The sequence below is a fragment of the Haematobia irritans genome, chromosome 4 (assembly GCF_050003625.1).
Source record: "Haematobia irritans isolate KBUSLIRL chromosome 4, ASM5000362v1, whole genome shotgun sequence".
NCBI lineage: Eukaryota > Metazoa > Arthropoda > Insecta > Diptera > Muscidae > Haematobia > Haematobia irritans.
In genome coordinates this window covers 227,260,581-227,281,436 of record NC_134400.1, presented here as the reverse complement: position 1 = coordinate 227,281,436, position 20,856 = coordinate 227,260,581, and the positions used below count along the sequence as shown (strand labels likewise).

The 20,856-nt window shown below is 32.4% G+C and overlaps 2 protein-coding genes and 1 long non-coding RNA gene across 3 annotated transcripts in view; 2 read left to right on the top strand and 1 right to left on the bottom strand.

Annotated features, from left to right (window-relative positions):
- The window catches only part of Ccn (cellular communication network factor protein Ccn), a 222,998-nt gene that overhangs the window by 16,492 nt on the left and 185,650 nt on the right, over nt 1–20,856 (top strand). The gene's annotated exons all lie outside the window — the stretch shown is intronic.
- LOC142236020 (uncharacterized) lies at nt 7,854–8,216 on the top strand. Its single transcript, XM_075307270.1, has one exon. The coding sequence runs from the start codon at nt 7,854–7,856 to the stop codon at nt 8,214–8,216; it is 363 nt and encodes a 120-aa protein (XP_075163385.1).
- On the bottom strand, nt 13,444–13,854 carry LOC142236266 (uncharacterized). The gene is made up of 2 exons (XR_012721964.1): nt 13,715–13,854; nt 13,444–13,657 (listed from the first exon to the last, which is right to left on the bottom strand). It is a non-coding gene; the product is annotated as an uncharacterized LOC142236266 (long non-coding RNA).

Here is a 20,856-nt window from a genome sequence, read left to right as displayed (position 1 = left end):
ATTACGAGTCTGTGGTAGCGATGAAGATGAAATGGAACTTTGAAATGCTGGCAGGGTTACGACTTTTTCGCTAATGGCTGAATTTTTTTAAAAAGTTAGTACAAAACATGTACATTAAGTATATATGGCGAATTCTAAAGAGAAAATATTAAGCACAAATTTTGCCTAAAATGCTTAAAATTTTGCCTAAAAATTCATTTAAATACTTAAACATTTTTGAGTTGTCCGCCCAAATTCACTACAAAATTTGCCCGCTAAATTTTGTTTTTCGAAAAATTGTTGCCAATTTGAGTGTTTTAATTAGAAAACGCATAATTATAGAAATAGTTTGTTTTTAGTTGAAAATTACGTAATCAGGTGTTTTATTGTTAATACCTTAATAAAATAAATCCCTTTCAGTTTGTACCAAATATTTTCTAATTCCCATCACTGATGTGAAATGTGATCATATGAGTGTCAGTGATGCCACTTCATATATTTTTTAAGTTTGGGGGTTCCCAATAAACAAAGGACGAGCGTTTTTCAAATGCAAAAACATTTCAATTTGATGACAGTGTTCGTGTCGCACATATCCCAAATATTGGCTACACTATATGTTATGTTTGAAGACATAATAGAAATTACTGCTTGTTTATGGGATCGTTAACACAATCGATATTTTAGTTACGTGAGTAAATTCTTAGATTCGGCCACACTGTAAGATTCTTTAGAAACACAGATCTTCCGTCCGGAAGAACTTATATTGTGAACGGCGCATAATGATATGTTCCCGTTCTCCTCATTCGTTTTTCTAAAACATTTCACCGTTTTCACACCATTTTTTTTGCGAATTACTTCCAGTTTGCCAAAATATTGACATAATCTTTGAAAATGTGTTGAAGATAATATGAGAAATCTTTGACAAAATACTACCCTAAAATACAACGAAAAAGCCATGTGGTTTTTATACGTCGTTCTCACAAAGCATGTTTTGGGGTTTTAGATGTTTTCCGTTTATACACTCAAAAAAAAAATGAACTCTATTTCACTAAAGCCCAATTAACTTTATATCATTTCATAGAATCATTACGTTTGGAAAAAGTTTACTTTTGCGTACGTTAGTTAAATTAATTAAAAAAAGAAAAAAATATACAAAAATGAAGCACAAATGAAGACTTCCTAATTTCGTATTTCTCACAAAATAGTTCATTATTACTTTAAATTTGTAAATTTTATCAAAAATGCGTCTATCATGAACTTTGTATGTCACTAAAACCATTCTTGCAATTTTGAACTCCAAGATTTTCCTTCAAACTTCAAAATTTTCTTTAACAAGTGAAAAACTTAGTTATGTGTAATAAATTTTCTTGAATTTGTCGAAAAATATTTACTTATTTTTGTCATATCGGAATGATGCCAGCGCTTGTAATACTGTTTAGTTAAAATTTTCTAATACGAATCGAAAGTTATCTCTCCTGGTGGGTTCACTGTTTTTTCAGTATGATACTTTGTTTTTTCGAGTTGAAAAACTGATGTTTATAGCACGGCGCCATTTGCAATGTGAATTAAGAAATAATTTATTTATTAAAATCTACACAAACACGGACTATAGTTTTGTTCCGAAACTATACAAAGGATCAAAGAAGTAGCACATCAATTGCCCAAGGAAAATAAAATGTTAATTTTGTAATAGCAGGCAGCAGCCACCAACTTAATTTAAAATCGCTCCCTGTTAAATAGCGCTCCAAGCTACCTAAAAAAGCGCCACTTTCTATGTGCGAAATAATTGTTTCCATAAACATTTTTCGCAAGAATGAACGTAGTACCTGCCTTAAAGGCCGGTACTCAGTTCGGTTTTTGCGTTGAAAATCCATACAAAACCAAAAAATGCGGAAAACTATCGAAATTTATTCCATTTGTGATACTTTGTTTTTTCGAGTTGAAAAACTGACGTTTATAGAAACTGCCATTTGCAATGTGAATTAAGAAATAATTTGTATATTCAAAAACTATTGTGTGTTTTATTTCCATTTCCATTTATTTCCGGTCTTAATGCAAAATTCACGAGAGAACCATTAACATGTTTTGGGGTTTGAAATATTTATAAGCGTTTCAAAATAAGTCGTTTTTCCCATCCAAAAAATCATGTTAAATTCACAAGTTTTCCTCAAAAAGAAGACAATCAATCGCGTTATTTATTTTGCCAAAAAGTGCGTATATTTGAATTTGGAGTGTGTGAATGTGGTATAATGAAGGTTCAAAAAGTACCAGATGTGTGGCATGCGTAACATGTCACTTTTTGTACCCTAATTGTATCAATAAAAAGTACAGAAGTGACAACTTTATCAACCCTGACGTGAATTACAAACAAAAAGAATACATCTATTTTTCTAAGAATACATACATCTATTTTTCTCTTAATTTTTTTAAGCACAACAAGCGATCCTTCAAACTTTAGTGGTGATGACTTCTCGTTAGTGCTGTGGTGTTCGTACAAAGCCTAATCTGGAGAATTCGATAGATAAGATGTTTGCAGTCCAATTCAATCATAGAGAGGCTTGGGGAGTGAGCTATCATGGAAAATGTAAACTTTTTGGAATTGTGCACTTCTTTGAATCACACTTCAGAACATGATCTTCTGGTCTTCCCAGCTTACCGCAAGATTCTCCTTTCATCGATTGTCACCATACAATACAGAATCTTAATCGGGTTTTTATACCAGTTTTATACGTTGCACGAATGTGATTTGTTTATAATGTGTATGATTGCAAATGATTTGGAACAAAATAAATAGGAAAAAGATACTACTACTACGCGATTTGCTTTCCATAAACAAGAGTGAAATATTTGTCCTTTCCATTTTTCAAAAATTCACGGACAACCCTCTCTTGCAGTAAAGCAAAAACACGGAGAATTTAGACTATCAAGATGAAAATATTTGCAAAAATCAAAAATACCTTTACCGTAGGTGCATAGCAATTTAAAGGCAATATCGCTCATAATTTGTTCACTCCTATTGTATATAAATAGTTGCTGAATACGTATGTAATTATAATCAAACTATGAGTCATAGTGTTTCAATTCATTTCAGATTTATGTTGGGATTCTCTTGTTGACTGCAATCAACATTTTGCTGGGACATAAAAATACATTTTAGATAATAGTGTCTAATTTTGTCTTTTTATAGAGATAAAAAATGTCCTGTTCCTGTATATCGAACAAGAACTTACTTTCGTATTTCAAACAAAATAAATTGCATTTGGGTTCTTCTGTTTCGCAATGAAAGTCACTTCATATTTTGTTGTCGAGTAAAAAAGTGAAAACATTGCTAAAATTTGACTGAATACTAAGTCCAAAAAAATTGAAAATACTCATTTTCGCACTGAAAAAACAGTGAACCCACCAGGAAAGATAACTTTCGATTAATTTTAGAAAATTTTGACATTTTTTGGAAAATTTTAACTAAACAATATTACAAGCGATGCCATCATTCCGATATGACAAAATGAAGTAAATATTTTGCGAAAAATTCAAGAAAATTTATTAGACATAACTAAGTTTTTTCACTTGTTAAAGAAAATTTTGTAGTTTGAAGGAATAACTTGGAGTTAAAAATTGCAATAATGTCTTTAGTGACATACACTATTAGAAAAAGTTTCGTTATATTAACGAACTGTGTCGTTAAAAGTCGTTTTCTATGTGTGTATGAAGTTCACGATGGACACATTTTTGGTAAAATTTACAAATTTAAAGAAATAATGAACTATTTTGTGAAAAATACGAAATTAGGAAATCTTTATGCTTTATTTATGTATATTTTTTTCCGTTTTTTGGTTCATTTAACTAACGTAGGCAAAAAATTATTTTAGTAAAGTAAACTTTTCCCAAAGATAATGATTTTATGAACTGAAATAGAGTTAAAATGGCTTTAGTGAAAAAGAGAGTTCACTTTTTTTGAGTGCGATAACACAAGTTTACTAACTATTTGTTTTTTGTTTATACATTTAATGATGTGGCTGTTCGTATTTATTTTGATCTGCTGAATTCGAAAATAAATAAATAAATATAATAAAACTCTCCTCTCATCAAATTTACATTTTCAATTAAATTTTCATACAAACGATACGAACTTTCACAAATACAAAAACTAACTTGATTTGAATTTGAGTGATTGATTTGTTTTCTTGACTGGGCTTTCGTTCGATATACAAATATAAGGCTGATAATATGCATTTATTGTATGGCTGCAGTGGTCAGTTCGTTTTAATGAAATCGGTTCAGATGTAGATACACACAAAGAAAATTTCATTATAATTCAGCCAACGAAACATTCATTCATATAACGAAACATTTTCATTAATACAATGAAAATATTCGTTAATAGTACGAAACGTTAACAGAAAATTCGTTATAATAACGAAAAATGTCGCTATATTATCGAATTTGTTTCATTGGCTGACTTTTAACGACATATTTCGTTAATATAACAAATTTTTTTCTATTAGTGCACATATATGTAGTTCTCAGCGTACTGATTTTAATACCTCAAAAAATGCATTACATGGTTAAACCGTTTTCATAGATACCAGTTTCAGTTGGGAAAGAGAGTAAATTTGTCATTCTATCTACACATACCAAAGATGGTTGATTTGAATATAGTCCCCATATATATCATACGACCGATTTACACTCATGACTGCAGACACCAAAGCTTTACTCCGATATGCGTACATAAATTGTTGCAAAAGGGTTAGATGTGTTATTCTAGTTATACGCGCCAAAGTTGGTTGAAATTGTAAATCGTTGAAAAGACGACGTTTTGATTACTATGTCAATCGCTAAATCATGTAAGTCATTTCTGGTATACTTTACTTTTTTAATAAAAGCAATATGTACAACAATAAAATACGTTTTTAGACATTTTTCTTCGAAATTTGTAAATTTGGTCCGCTGGAGGAAATGTTGGTCCGATTTTGGAAAAAAAAAATTGGTCCAAAATAGAATTTCGTTGTGGCAACGCTTTTCTATATATAACATTTATTCAGACCGACGACCAGAGAAGAAAGTTTTACTGCGATTTACATGAAATTTTGCGAGTAGAATTTGGATTGTTGCTATGCCGAATTTGACTGATTTAAATTTAGCTCCCATGTTTCGCCCGAATTAAACTAATATGACAATGGAGGTCAAAGTTTTACTCCGATTTACGTAAAATTTTACATAGAGCATAGAAGTGACATTTCGGCTATGCATGATAAGCTTGATTAAAATCGGTTCAGATTCAAATGTAGCTTCCAAATGACCATATAACCAAAGAGGACAAAGTCTTACTCCGAATTACGCGAAATTTGGCAGTTCAATCAGTTCAGATTCAGATACATATGTAGCTTCCATTGAAATTAGTTCAGGTTCAGATATAGCTCCCATATACACTGCCCCACATAAATATTGGCACAGCAACTAAATCACATAGTGGTTAGGGTATCTGCGAAAAAATGTGCCTACCAAAAATATTTATTTTAAGCTCCATTAAATGTATACCAATCGTCTCAGAAGCATCTCCTGAGTCAGATTAGCCCTCGGTGGCCGTCCGCCTTACCATGTATTTGTTTTTCGCAAAATTAAGGCTACTATTATTAACCGATTTTGATTAAATTTAGTACATTGTTGATGGAAGAATGGGGATATATAGTTACAAATAAAACAAAAAATTAGTCCATTCATTGTCTAAACTGCTTGATGATGTTATCAAACAAAAATGAATGCTCAAAGTAGTAAATGTACCAAAGAACTAATTTTGAACTACCTGTGCCAATATTTTTGTTCATCAAAATCTTCGCCTTGTTTTAATTTTTTATAATTTAAATATTTAAATTTAATTTTTTTCTAAAATAAAAAGTGATCTATATTTTTAATGCTGTTACAATCCAAATTATAATATTTTTTAATTTAAAATAGCTTCATAGCACTTTTAAAATATGGTTTTTAAATAAAATTGTTTGGTGGGACAATACTTATGTGGGTCACTGTATATCTTTCGGCCAAAGTTTTACTCAGATTTACTTGAAATTTTGCAAACGGAGTAAAAATTTCCTTCTAGCTATACGTATCATGTGTATATGAAAGCTGATTTAAATAGGTGTTTTATCCCAGATTGTTGTATTCACATTCGAATATTTTTGCCGGAATGTAAGTGTTGATCTTCACCTTCATGGTGTTTCTGCGGATGAAGCGGTGAGAAACTGCTCGGTTAACACTCTTCTTGGAGTTAGGTTAGGTTAAAGTGACAGCCTGATTAAGTTTCAGGCTCAGTTAGACTATTCAGTCCATTTTGATACCACATTTAACAATAATTACCTATTACATATGGGCACTTCTAGTCGTAACCACTGTACCTTCTCTATTATTTTATTTTGTTGAACAAACCATATTGCTCCAAAAACATTAACAGACTGCTTAAGTCCGCCAGTATCTAAAGCTATATGCTCCTAACATTCGCTTGCGCCTTACACAAAATTCAGGACAAAATTCAGGGTACTGAATTGATTATTTCCCCACCTAAAGCACAGGAGGAAAGATACCTATACCTAAGGGTAGTCTGGACCAACCAAGATCAGGGATGTACAGCCGCATCAATTCCTAACTATTAGAGATTGTATCTCATCAACTAAGGGTCGCATGACATGCATCACCTTTTCACTTGCCCAGCATTCCTTGATGTGGATACAAGCAGATGTACCAAAGCCATAACTATATGGATAATAACGCCAAGAACTATTACAACTACATCGTCAAAGAAATCAAAAAGAAAAGTTCATTGCACCAGAATGGACCCTTCTATCCCTAGGAAGTTTATTTATATATTGCCCTTTTAATAAATTGTTTTGGCTATTTTCTGTAAACTATTATTTAGTTCTTCTTCTTATTCTCTAAATTCAATTTATGTAGTATCCCAATAAACACAAACGAAAAATGCTGAAATTCAACAAATTTGCAATATTCAAGTCGAAAAATTGAGGAGACAATCGCCTTATCAATATAAACAGACATTAACATCAACAGTAAAGTTCAAGAAATTAGAAATAATTGTAATCTTCAAATTGAAATGCACCGCTACTAATTATTTCCTCAAACTCCCTTCGATGTGAGACAAACTAAAAATTAACATTACTGCGAATACTTTAAAACCGCCATTTGTATAAAAGACAATCCCATCATTACTCAATTTGCATGGGTTTTGTATAATTTATAAATATATATTTTTGACAAAAAAAAATAATAATAAAATAAGCGAAAGTTCTTCCTACAATATTATTTACTTCTTCTTATTCTTCAAATTCAAGTTATGTTATCAATGTTTTTGCATTGCACAAATCGTCTGAGCTCAAAGTCGGTATATTTAACGGCGTAAAAAGTTGCTAAAAAAGGGTAGTAAAGTGGCAATCCTTAATGTTTTTATATGTATCGCATAGAATGGGGACACGTCCTCAAAATATGCGGTACATAGGAGGAAGTCCCGAATAAATGCGGTAAATAGAAAATCGGTTATATATAAGCAACAAATAAACGAACATGATAATTTTTTTGTGCAATAAGTGTCAAAAAGTATATTTAACAGAATTAACCGTAAAAAATGTCAAAATTTTTGTGTCCCCAAAACATGCGTTAGACATACATATATATATATATATATATATATATATATATATATATATATATATATATATATATATATATATATATATATATATATATATATATATATATATATATATATATATATATATATATATATATATATATATATATATATATATATATATATATATATATATATATATATTCCGATTGAAATCAAGAAATTGGTCATAAAAATGAAAAAAGACGGTAAAAGCTTAGGAGAAATAGCGGAAAACGTTTCCAGACCACGGTCATCTGTTCAATATGTAATCCAAAATTACGAAAAGAGAGGATCCATCAAAATGCTACTTGGAAGAAGGCGTCAAAAAATCATTGATTTGCGTCTTGGGAGAAAAATTGAAGGAATGGTTAAGCAAGATCCAAAGATAAGTGTTGTGAAAATTGCTGAGAGTATCGAGAATCATGAGAATATAATTGCCAACCCACAAACCATCAGAAATTTTCTGCATATGAACCAATATAAAGCATGTGTGGCGCGTAGGAAACCCTACATACCAAAAAAGAATGTAATGCTACTTATACGCCATGAAGTATAAACCTGAAAGCTTCTGGGAGACGGTAATTTTTACGTACGAAAGCAAGTTCAACATATTTGGATCAGATGGAAGGAAATTTGTGTGGGGAAAAGAAAACACAGCACTACAAGCCAAAAATTTAAAAGCTACCATAAAACATAGTGGTGGAGGGGGAAAAAAGATAAGGCAGCATACGATTACAAATAAGCAAATGCTTAAAGAAGTTATCGTGCGAGAATGGAGTAACATCGGCTCAGAAATAACCATTTGAGTTTTTTTGTGTTCTAACAACAATGATTTGATGACACTTGTAATGAAATATTAAATACATGTTTTTGGGATGATTTTAACGATTCTCTTTGGAACAATGCAATTGTGTCTGCAGTAATGGCATTGTCCTTTTTGCAACCATATGTTATATCCGCTATCGTTGATAGCCCTTTTGTTTGTGTTTACCACTCTCTGTTTAACATATGACAATTGAATCCAGATAAGGACAATGGAACCATTAATGAATTCCCCATTTCATTTTTAAACGTAATTTACTGCTTGGTTACTGATTCACTTTGAACTTGGTCGATGAGCGGAAGCCACAGCGAAACCTGATAATGTCCTTTTGTCTACATTTGAGGATGACATGTGTAGATTTTGGTTCATGTAATTCATGTAGTTCTGAACGAGAAATCGTATTTAAATAAAGATAATGAAGTGGATTGAAATAAACCTATGCTATTTCAAGATTTCGGTATTGACTAGCACAATATTATATTTTTACTACGATACCTCAAAGCATTTCATATTTATGGCATAAAGCCGGAGACATATATAAATCGACTTTTGACTAAAATGTGTTTTGTTTAAGGCATAAGAAGAAATTAAACAGTGTAGCAAAAGAACAGAGCTTGCGATACGCGTTTTCTAATCACTTTTTATACCCTAAACCACATAGTGGTCAGGGTATAATAAGTTTGATCGGCCAAAAAATGTGCCTACCAGAAATATTGATTTTAGACCCCATAAAATATATACCGATCGACTCAGAATCACCTCCTGAGTCGATCTAGCGCTTGGTGTCCGTCCGTCCGTCCGTCTGTCCATGTATTTGTTGTTCACAGGATTCCGGTCGCAATTATTAACCGATTTTGATGAAATTTGGTACAGGGAGTTTTTTGGGCACATGAACGAACGGACTGAATAGTCTAAGTGAGCCTGATACATCGGGCTGCCACCTAACCTAACCTAACCTAACCTAGTGGCATTCTAACTCCATAGGTGCAATATCAACACAGCCAGTGTTGCTAGAAGTAGGGGAAATTCCCTATATGTAGGGTTTTTCTAATATTTAGCGTCTTGTAGGGACGTAGGGCCACAATGTAGGACATTTTCACTCAACACAATTTGTAAGGCAAGGCTTGATCTGTAACAATGTGTGGTAAACTTTAATCCTGTAGAAAATGTTGTCAACATTTTATTTTTATAGAACATTTTGTCAAAATTGTATTTCTATAGAATTTTTTTTTTCAAAATATTATTTCTATAAAAAATTTTCTCAAAATTTTATTTCTGTGGAATTTTGTCTCAAAATTTTATTTCTATAGAATTTATTGTCAAAATTTTATTTCTATAGAAAAATTTCTCACAAAAATTTGAAACTTTTCCAAAATTTTATTTTTATAAAGATTTAACAAAAAAGATTACTAATTTGGGTAGAATTCTACCCACTGTGGCAACCGTGGTCGTAATACAAATTTATATTCTAAGTTATATACGTTGCATATTCGTGTTTTAAGATAATAAAGTACTTAGAACCATTTTTGTTTTGTAAATTTTTTTAAATTTAACGAAAAATATAGTAGGGAAAATTGTCTGGGAATGTATAGGAAAGTAGGGAACTTGTAGGGTAAACCGAACATTTTCCCTGGCAACATTAACTATGAGCTATAGTCAGATTGACACAAAACACCCATAGACATGTACCCCTTAATTTTCTTAAATATGCAACTGCGGTTTATGTCCCAGACCTATATGTTACCCCACAAATGCTTATGATTACTAATTCTGTAATGGTGGTTTAGGGTATGATATAGTCGGCCCCGCCCGACTTTCTACTTTACTTACTTGTTTAAATCGGGTTTTATTTGATTTTGTTTTGTGAAAGAAAAAGTTTTCAGTGGTATGTAATAAATATTCCTCCGAAACGAGATTTCAGACCAACGAAGTCTTCTTTTGCTATAAATGTTATTTATTTTCTATTCTATATGAAATCTATTCTAATTTCTTGGCGGAAAATTGGATAGTACATGAGTTGATTAAGGTAATGTCTACTATAATTTTTTTTTCGGCAAGTTTGATGGTAATTCACAGTGGGCTTTAGTGAATTTACTAAATTTGTTCTGATAATTGGTTGACATTTTGCTACAAGAGAGAATGCTGATAAGGAAACGATCGTCCATCTAAACGTCTAGCAGTATAAAGTGTTTGTCTCAAAATTGGACTTAAAAATTTTCTTGGTCTAAAATTTCGTTTCCGAGAAAACAAACATATTTATTTATTTGATTTTATTTCTTGTGCAATGAAATTTTATTATTATTTTTTTTTAATTATTTGTTAACTTAGAATTATACACTGAAAAAATAGTCAACCCTTTTCCATTGCAAAATGAACTAAACTGTAGTAATATGAACCATGGTTAGGTGGCAGCCCGATGTATCAGGCTCACTTAGACTATTCAGTCCATTGTGATACCACATTGGTGAACTTCTCTCTTATCACTGAGTGCTGCCATGTTAAGATCAATGACAAGGGACCTCCTTTTTATAGCCGAGTCCGAACGGCGTTCCACATTGCAGTGAAACCACTTAGAGAAGCTTTGATTGAAACCCTCAGCCGTGGGATAATCCACCGCTGAAAAACTTTTTGGTGTCCCGTATATTGACCATGAATTAGCCTTTAAGATTTTTTTCAACTTGTCTAGTTTATTATTCTCTTAAATTTTAGTTCATCTATAACATTGTATTTTAGTTCATTTTTACAACACCATAAGATTTATATACCCCTACCAAGTTAAAAAGTCAGTATTATTTTGGTTTACTTGCATATTTTTTGGGAAACCCGATAATAAAAATTGGTTAACAGTCTCTTTAAAATGTCGACGACTAAACTATTTTTAAATCAATCATTCCACAGTACAGATAAATTAAAAAATTAAAGGAACAACAAACCGTTTTACTATTATGAAAATTTTCATACATTAAAATTAAACTTTCTTTAAGCAAAGTACTTTATTATAAAAACTTATGATGAAAGTTCTTAATACAATGTTTTTTGTGAATGAAAATTATGACCACGTGGATCAGAGAGTAGTACATTTGAACTCGCTGTTTGGACATTTTGACTTATCCATTTTTTTTATTCACCGTAGATAATTTGTTCACATATCTTGCTGGAAAAAAATGGAAACAATAATGAAAATTATTAAAAATTAACACCATGTAATGAAATATAATTTTTTAATTCTTCAGTTTAGCTTGTAACTTACCATATTTGGGGGCATTTTATCAAATGGTTTAAGGAATTCAACTTTTCTTTGGAAAACGTATTTCATAAAATTTGTACCTGAAACAATTAGAGAAATAATGAAATATTCTATATAAACTCATAAAACTGTGTTGTTATATATGTGAAGGATATAATAAAATAAATATTCTAGTTGAAAGAAAGCCAAAGTTTTAATATAAAACTTACCAATTCTCTATTAAATTGTACGCTGAGGGGAAATATAAAAAGTTGTCCAAATTTATTTGGGTTACTCTGAAATTATTTTTGTTTTTACATTTATAAAATTATTAAATAGGTTTCCAAAAAATCTAATGAAAAAAAAAATAATAATATGCATAAAAAAACAAATATTCTGGTTAACTCTAGACAGTCATCATTCGTCAAAATGACGACACGTAATTTCATTTTCGATTTAAAATGCATTTTAGTCTATTGGGAAATGGTAAATTTAAGTTACACTAATTCGAGCGTTTTATGAATTTTTGTTTTATACTAAAAAAACAAATTGAATAAGAAAATAAATTCAAGTTTGGTTCACTTTTTCGCTCATGATGAAAATTATAGCGTCTTCAAATGAGCCGTAGTCAAAATGACGAAGGATGACCTTAATGTACAAAAAATAAGAATGACTGTCCAGGGTTAAAAGAAAGTTAAAGAATCCTTACCAATTCATTATTAAATTAACGGCACAGGAGTACTAAAAAGTTTTCCAAATTTTTAACAAGTTATTCTGAAATTAAATATTTGTTTTTACATTACAAATATTACATTGGTTTCCAATTACCAATTCTCTATTTTTTACATTTGCTCGAATCCATCTAGAGTTGCTATGAAATTAAATATTGCTTTTACAACAAAGAAAAACATTAAACTGGTTTCAAAAAAAAAAAAAAAAAAACAAATATTAACAAATAATAATATACATAAAAAAATTATTTTTGAAAGAAAGCCATATTAAAAAAATACTTACCAATTTATGACTAAATCCGAAATATTCCATGCCTTTATATTCCCTTGTTGCATGCCTGCTTAAAAGATGCAACAGCCCACGCCAACGCCAACTATACAACTGAAGTATGCCAAACAAAACCAAGCAAAGCCAAAGACATTCTTACAACAACAAAAACACATGTGCGTTTATTGAAAACAACACCTCATCCAGCCAAATAAACCATCCGCGAATAACAAACACACACACAAACCACTAAATGAACAAAAATAAGAACAACCCCACGCTTTTGTATACACAACATACCCAGCCCTCGCTACCATTTCTCATTAATGCATTACTCTCACTCAAACAAAACTCAAGTAACATCATCTTTACATTAATCACATTCCACTATGCCGATAAAGATCTTTGTACCATGCATTAGTTCATCGCATCTGCGGACAATTTACTCTAAGAATAATATTCATAAGGCACGCCAGTTTACCCTGCCAACATTTTTTGAATTTGGGGACTCTTTTGAGAATCCCCACTACGTCGAAAACAATCATATACGACATCAAAAACTCGTCGGAAAAGCGCCGTCACTATTGAGAAGTTGTACCACGCCAAGTTACTACAAAAATGTTTCGCATGAGTGCAATTATTAGGTGCCTTTATAGATCAATTTAGAACGACGCCAATAAGGGACCCTCCAAACAATCAGAAAAAGTGCATTTTATGATAGTTGTAAAAGAATCATTGTGGTCGAGTAAAACACGTTTGTTTAGATATTTATTAATTTGATTAAACATTTACAAATTCTTAAAAATATAACATTTATACCACTATCACATTACATTTAACATAATTTTTGGCATTAATGATGATGTTGAGTTACAAGTAGCGAGTTACATGTTGCTGCGTCTATCAACCAGTGTTTTTATTCCATGGAGGCAGCGTGTCTGTAAAATATCTGAAAAACAATCACTTTATTCCATTTGGAAAATCACCAAATTGTTCACCAATATACCTTTCACAATTTTAAGCGTATAATCTATGTTTTCAGAACTTTATTTTCGTTTTTATTTAATTAAAATATAACAAGCTGGTTGCGCTTGGCGTTTCACAAAAAAATGGCTTTTTTAACAGTAGGGATGGCAAATTACTTGCATGTACTTTTCATGATGGTTGAAGTGACATTTACGAGTCTGTGGTAACGATGAGGTTGAAATGGAACTTTGAAATGCTGGCAGGGTATGAACGATGAAACGTTTAACTTAAAATTTGCAAAAACTTCGTGAAATGCTATCTACCATTTTTGACGAAAATCTCTATAAATTTAATTACATGTGAACTAAAAATATTTCATTGGGTAATTTTCTACCAACAATTATTCACTACAGGAATTGTCAGTAAGAAATTTCTAACCACTTTCAAGTTCATTTTTCGTAAAAAAATATTTTCTCATACAGAAAAATCTTATAGTAAATTGCACTTATTATTTAGAAAGTACTTTACATTTCACAAGTAGTTCTATAGCATGACAAACGAATTTTTAACTACCAGTTAAGAGATTTTTTTAAGGAAATTTCCATCGTATTTTGTAGGCCATGAACTAAACGATTGCTACTTAGAATTTGTAAATTTTCCTTGCGAGTAGTTAATTTTCGGTGAAGATACAAAAAATGAACTAAAATTCTGGAAAATTCTTGTAATAAATTATTGTAAAAATCTTCTTAAATTTACGAGACAGTTTTTTCTGTGATAAGTTGTAAGCTAACACGAAAAAATGGCCTTAAGCTCATAATTACAATAAGAGAGTAAGATCTTAACTGTATAAACCAGGGGTAGTCAACCTTTTTTTACTTACCGCCCACTTTTTCACCTCGAGTGATAGAAAAATGTACTTACCGCCCACCTAATCCACAGTGTTGATTATTGATAAATTGCTTTTTTTTATTAGGGTTTTACATTTTATTAAGTGTTTTTAATTAATTATAGTGATATATTGAGTATTTAATGGGATCCCTGAGGCCGTTGCTGCCAAATTAAATTTTTAATATCTGGTTCTATTTTCGTCAAAAACAAGCGAAGGTCTCCTCTTTTGGAAATATTAAGGCGGTTTCTTTCTTTGTTCATGATATGGTTAACAGCACTAAATCCTGATTCGACTAAATATGAGGTAGGAAAAGGTATTCATAATTTGAATACCTCTTTCCACATATTTGGATATAAAAGAGGTATTTTTTATGTTGCCACAACTTTCATTATCCGCCATTTTCGAAACTCTGTCTACATCGTCTGTAAAAAATGAATTTGCGTTGTAAGCTTCTACATTTAGAGCTCGTTGTCTTTTAAATAAAACTAAAAGCAATAAGAGAGTTAATATATATATTATACTTAGGAAAATCCTACCGCCCAAAATCGATACCATCCGTATCGCCCACTAGTGGACAGTAGGGACCAGGTCGACTATCGCTGGTATAAACAGTGTTAAATGTACATATTATTACATATTTTAAGTTTAAAATATAGATAAACTGGTTAATATAAATATAAATGGATTTAAATATAACTATACAATTTTGTATTTTTGAGAAAATTGATAATCGTATATTATTGTTAGATGGGTTAATCGGTTCTTTTCCATCAAAAAAGTATTCCTGGCTGCTCTAGTGTCATTACATTGCTATGTGCTATTTGGTTAGAATTTTAATTATGGCATTATTGTGCGCGTATAAAAAGACAACCAAATACACAATAGAAAACATCATTAAAACTAGCCAATAGCCCAGCGGCGTAGTTCATGTGCTTGGAAGGCCTTTTTCCAGGACTGTCTAGGCATTACAGAGGCCTGCTTAGTACATTACACCTTCCTTTCCATTTAACATAGGGTGAGATTGGAGGGCAAGGCCTTCTTTGTAGCTTACATAAAAGGGCGTTCACCAGCCCTCTAAACAGAAGGAGTTCTACAGGGGTGTATATAAGAATTCCTACATAATTACTGAAAATAAAACCACACCTTCGCTCCTTCTTATTACAGGCATGTTGCAGCGCTACGTCAAGAAGGTGTTCTGTAGTACAGGGCGGTCTTCCCTATACGTTCTGAAAAGAATGACTTTATCATTACTAGACATAGTTATTGTTTTAGTTCAGATTTATTGTTACAATAAGAAGTTTCGAGTTCAAAGATAGATAAATAAATAGATAATTAATATAAAATTAAAGAAAAAAAATATACAAATTTTTAAGTCAGGACTTCTTTCGCCACATTTGTTGTTGAGATCTGAAAGAATTTAAATTCAAGAAATTATAGAAAAATAATGGCCCTTTTTGGGAAATTGAAGGCAATCTAATTATGTTAGATGCTTGTCTACTTATATTTGTAAGTGGGATTTTATAAAACGAGCGATATACTTAGAAAGGCATTGAAAATGCATTGTAATTATAATTAAATAGCTCCTTCTGCATAACACCCATGCTGTAAGTTTAACTTTTCACAATTTCACAAATTTAAAAACACAAAACAAGGAACGCGTCTGTACTTCACAAAATCAAAACTGAACGAACGAATGGCGTGCATTGGCGTCCGCAAAATTATTATGCACTTATATTATCGTTTATTAACATATGCAAAGATAATTAATGAAAATATTTTCTGACATAAATATTTTCTGTCATAATATGAAATAACCACTTGACTTCCAAAGGCATTACAAATGCATTCTAATTATAAATGAATAGGGATGTAAACAATTTTAAAGCTCTCTTTTAAACGAGAGCACAAGACAACTCTCTTGCTACATCATTTTAACACCCATGCTATACAACTTCTATAAAGAAGGCAAAGAGAATGTCCGGGTGTATAAAATGAAAAAGTAAATGAAACGCAATGCTTAATTACAGGTCTGATTTTAGAATGCCTACGATGAATGTAAAATCAGTACACATGCATGTCTTATAAACACAACTCCTTCTAATTTAAGGCATTTAACTTGCCTGAATTTGTAAGGTCCTTCTCGATTCCGCCGCTGGGAGTTTAACTCGAGCTACGTCGATATTTTCAAGAAAATTCGTTAGCATAACGAAAATGAATATATTTAGGACATTTTGTTCGTTGATTCAATTTTTATGACAATTGGGAATACCTATGTGAGACACTTTAAGAATTCGTGAGAGACTATTGAGTGCGTGAGTCCATTTGATAATGACTAAACTATATTTTGGCTAGATTTTGAGCAATTAACGCACACATATGCTTTGCTTCCAATTGCAATCTTTTGATTGGACTAAGTATGTAATTAATTAGAAATTCTTTTGACAATCATACGAGAGCTGAAATGTTAATCTGCGAACATCTCAACATCATTGAGATGTAAACTTCTTTCTACGGTTAGGTGACATGTATACAAATACCTTTGCATACTTTCTTTTAGATTGAAAGTTTGTGACCTAGGGGGGTTCGCAAAGATTTAAAGAAATATTGAAGATATCCAAGCATATGACTCGATCTGTACGTTATTTGATTAAAATTCTGAAGAAAATGCTGATAATGTGCTTTACAGACTATCAGTTATTCCGGACGACAGTGCTCGTTTCGAACATATCCCATATATTGTGCACATAGTATCGAAAGCATAATCGATACTGCTGCATGTTTATGGGATCGATAACATATTTACCGATTATTTAGTCATCGCCGACAAGTCGTATCGATCCGACACACTGTAAGATTCTTTACAAACACCGACATTCCGTCCGGAATAACTGATAGTCTATAAAGCGCATAAGTCATAATAGGGTAGCTATGTAGGAACCACCCTCATATATGTATTATGTATACATAGCTAGCTATGTGGGTGTGTGTATCGACCACTTTGTATACACATGTATAAATAAATAACATTTCCACAAAAGAAATGGGGCCTCAAAGAGAGTATATTCACATTTGCATTTTAAACAGGGTATGGTCCAATGGCTGCGACTACAATGGCGAGAGAACTATTATTGCGACAGCAAAGACAGCAATGAAAGACCCAACATTGGCAATAGTAACGATGACACTGTATCCATTAACTTCCTATGAAAACATACAGAAATACACAAACACAGACAAGAAGATATACAAATACAAATGCATATGCTTCTATACATTGAAAAGTTATACACATATATATATATACAAATGACAGCCCTGCAAACATTTTCTATCGAATGTGTATCGAAGTAATTTCGCCCTGGAAGATAAAACTTTCATAGGCGATATCATTTTCTTATCGAGTTAATGTCCCCGTTCGGGAACAAATGTTCCACTACGCGATATTGTTCTCGGGGAATCGAACCAGTGACTTAAAGAAGTTAAAAAAGCGATAGTAATTTTTTAGAAAATAAAAATGATGATCGGCCGCACCGAGCGTTGAACTCGGAACCTTTCGTTTTCAAGTCAGAGGCTCTCCCTCTGTGCTACCACTACGCGATATTGTTCTCGGGGAATCGAACCAGTGACTTAAAGAAGTTAAAAAAGCGATAGTAATTTTTTAGAAAATAAAAATGATGATCGGCCGCACCGAGCGTTGAACTCGGAACCTTTCGTTTTCAAGTCAGAGGCTCTCCCTCTGTGCTACCCACGCTCGTTGGTTGATAGTGGCTTTTTACACACATGTACTCCCAAAGAGGTTCTATTGAAAAATTCGCTATGCCGATGTATGGAGTCTATATTTAGATTTTTGATCGCTGTTAGTGTCGAATTTGTTTCGAAACGGAAACACCCCACGCAATAGTTGTTTTTATTGTTGTTGTGCTTGAGATTTTACTACCAGAAAACTTCCTGGCGACCCCAAGTAGTGACATTTTAGCGAAAGACGATAAAACAATCACCCAAATGCTTGCAGGGAGACAGTGTTGCATTTCCCATCGACATAACTCTAGCTCATGCCCTTTGGCTTTTGGTAACAGATATAGCCATGCCATGCATAATACAACACCATTGTTGGATGACTATTTTTGTATGTTAATGTCAAGCTAGCACTCAGGTTAAAGTTCCAAATTGCAAAGGATTGTATTTTGAAGGAAAATATGAAAATGGTATTGCATGAGTAGACACATACGGAGAGGAGGAGTGCGAAAGTGCAATAGTATGGCATTTATAGTTCATGTTTGTAACCATCAGCCATCTTGATTTCACACTCACCTTGGATGTACCATATTTGAACAGATATGTTCGTCCGTGTTTCGCAACAGAGAATATCCATTCTAGATGAATCGTACACTGTTAGAAAAATATGTTTCTCATATATTCCGATATAAACATATATTTAAGTGCAAAAATGCAATGTCCCTAAACTAGCATTAAGTGTTTGGGACACATATGTTAATATGTTAGAATATATTATGTTTAGAACAAGAATGTTTCATAAAAATAATATGTGTGAAATTTACAAATTTTGTTATATTTTATTCAGGTAGCGACAGATATATCAACATAACACAGCGAGAGAATCAAACGAGAGCAATTTTTTGAAACTGCTTGTATGTTGTGTCGGAAAAGGGTTTTTCGTGTTCATTTGTTTTGGCTATGCCCTTGGCATGTTAATAAGGATATGCTTAATTGGATATGCTTAAGTCTAAATTTGAACATTAAATTGCGTATTCGGAGTAAAAGTTAGGTTAGGTTAGGTTAGATGGCAGCCCGATGTATCAGGCTCACTTAGACTATTCAGTCCATTGTGATACCACGTTGGTGAACTTCTCTCTTATCACTGAGTGCTGCCCGATTCCATGTTAAGCTCAATGACAAGGGACCTCCTTTTTATAGCCGAGTCCGAACGGCGTTCCACATTGCAGTGAAACCACTTAGAGAAGCTTTGAAACCCTCAGAAATGTCACCAGCATTACTGAGGTGGGATAATCCACCGCTGAAAAACTTTTTGGTGTTCGGTCGAAGCAGGAATCGAACCCACGACCTTGTGTATGCAAGGCGGGCATGCTAACCATTGCACCACGGTGGCTCCGGAGTAAAGAGAATAGACATTCGGAACCAGGAGAATAGAAATTAAAAAAAAAACAGCATGTGTTTTCGCCTTGAGAGCAGCAATTTAAGTATGTGTGGACATGTGTTTTGTTTATCATTTTGGAATTATGGGCACAATTTTTTTGTTGGTTCGTCAAAAGAATTCGGAACGTACGACGAGTAAGTCAAAATATTTAGCAAGATGAGTTGACGTACACTTTCAAAAATAAAAGCGGGCATTAAGTTCGAGTTTTGCCGTTAAAATTATTTTTCATTTTAGCGGCAAAACTCGATCCAAAGCAACAATTGAAAAAAGTTTATTTGCTTTAAAATGAATATTAAAGAAAGAAAACTTGACAACATGGCCATTTTAGAGCGATAATGTCAACTTAATTCCGGCCCTAAAGGTAAAAATGAAATTAAGTACAAAATTATTCGTTAATAAATATTCATATTTATTTGTATTTCTAAATACGAGAAATTTTAAATGCATTTAAAATGGTGTAAAAATTTCGAGGGATTGAACCCTCGACCCTTTGCATGCAAGGCGGACATGCTAACTATTGCTCCACGTGGAAAACAAATGTATGTTTCTGTTATATAATGTTTTGTTTGTATCGGCTCGTGGGCGCCGCAGACTATGCTATATAAATGTAACTTATAACGATAATTGTTTATTGGTGACCATAACAGCTACGTAGCCCAGTGGATAGTGTGTTGGCTTACAAATTGCATGGTAGAGGTGTGCGCGTGACTGAAATTTCACTAATATGCCAAAATTGGTCTATATCGGTCATTAATTATATATAGCCCCCATATAAACCGATCCCCAGATTTGGTTTGCGGACCCCCTAAGAGAGGAATATTTCATCCGATCCGGCTGAAATTTGGTATATGGTGTAAGTATATGGTCTCTAACAACCATGCAAAAATTGGTTCATATCGGTCCATAATTATATATAGCTCCCATATAAACCGATCCCCAGATTTGACCTCCGGAACCTCTTAAAGGAGCAAAATTCATCCGATCCGGTTGAAATTTGGTACGTGGTGTTATTATATGGTATCTACCAACCATGCAAGAATTGGTCCATATCGGTCTATAATTATATATAGCCCCCATATAAACCGATCCCCAGATTTGTCCTCCGAAGCCTCTTGGA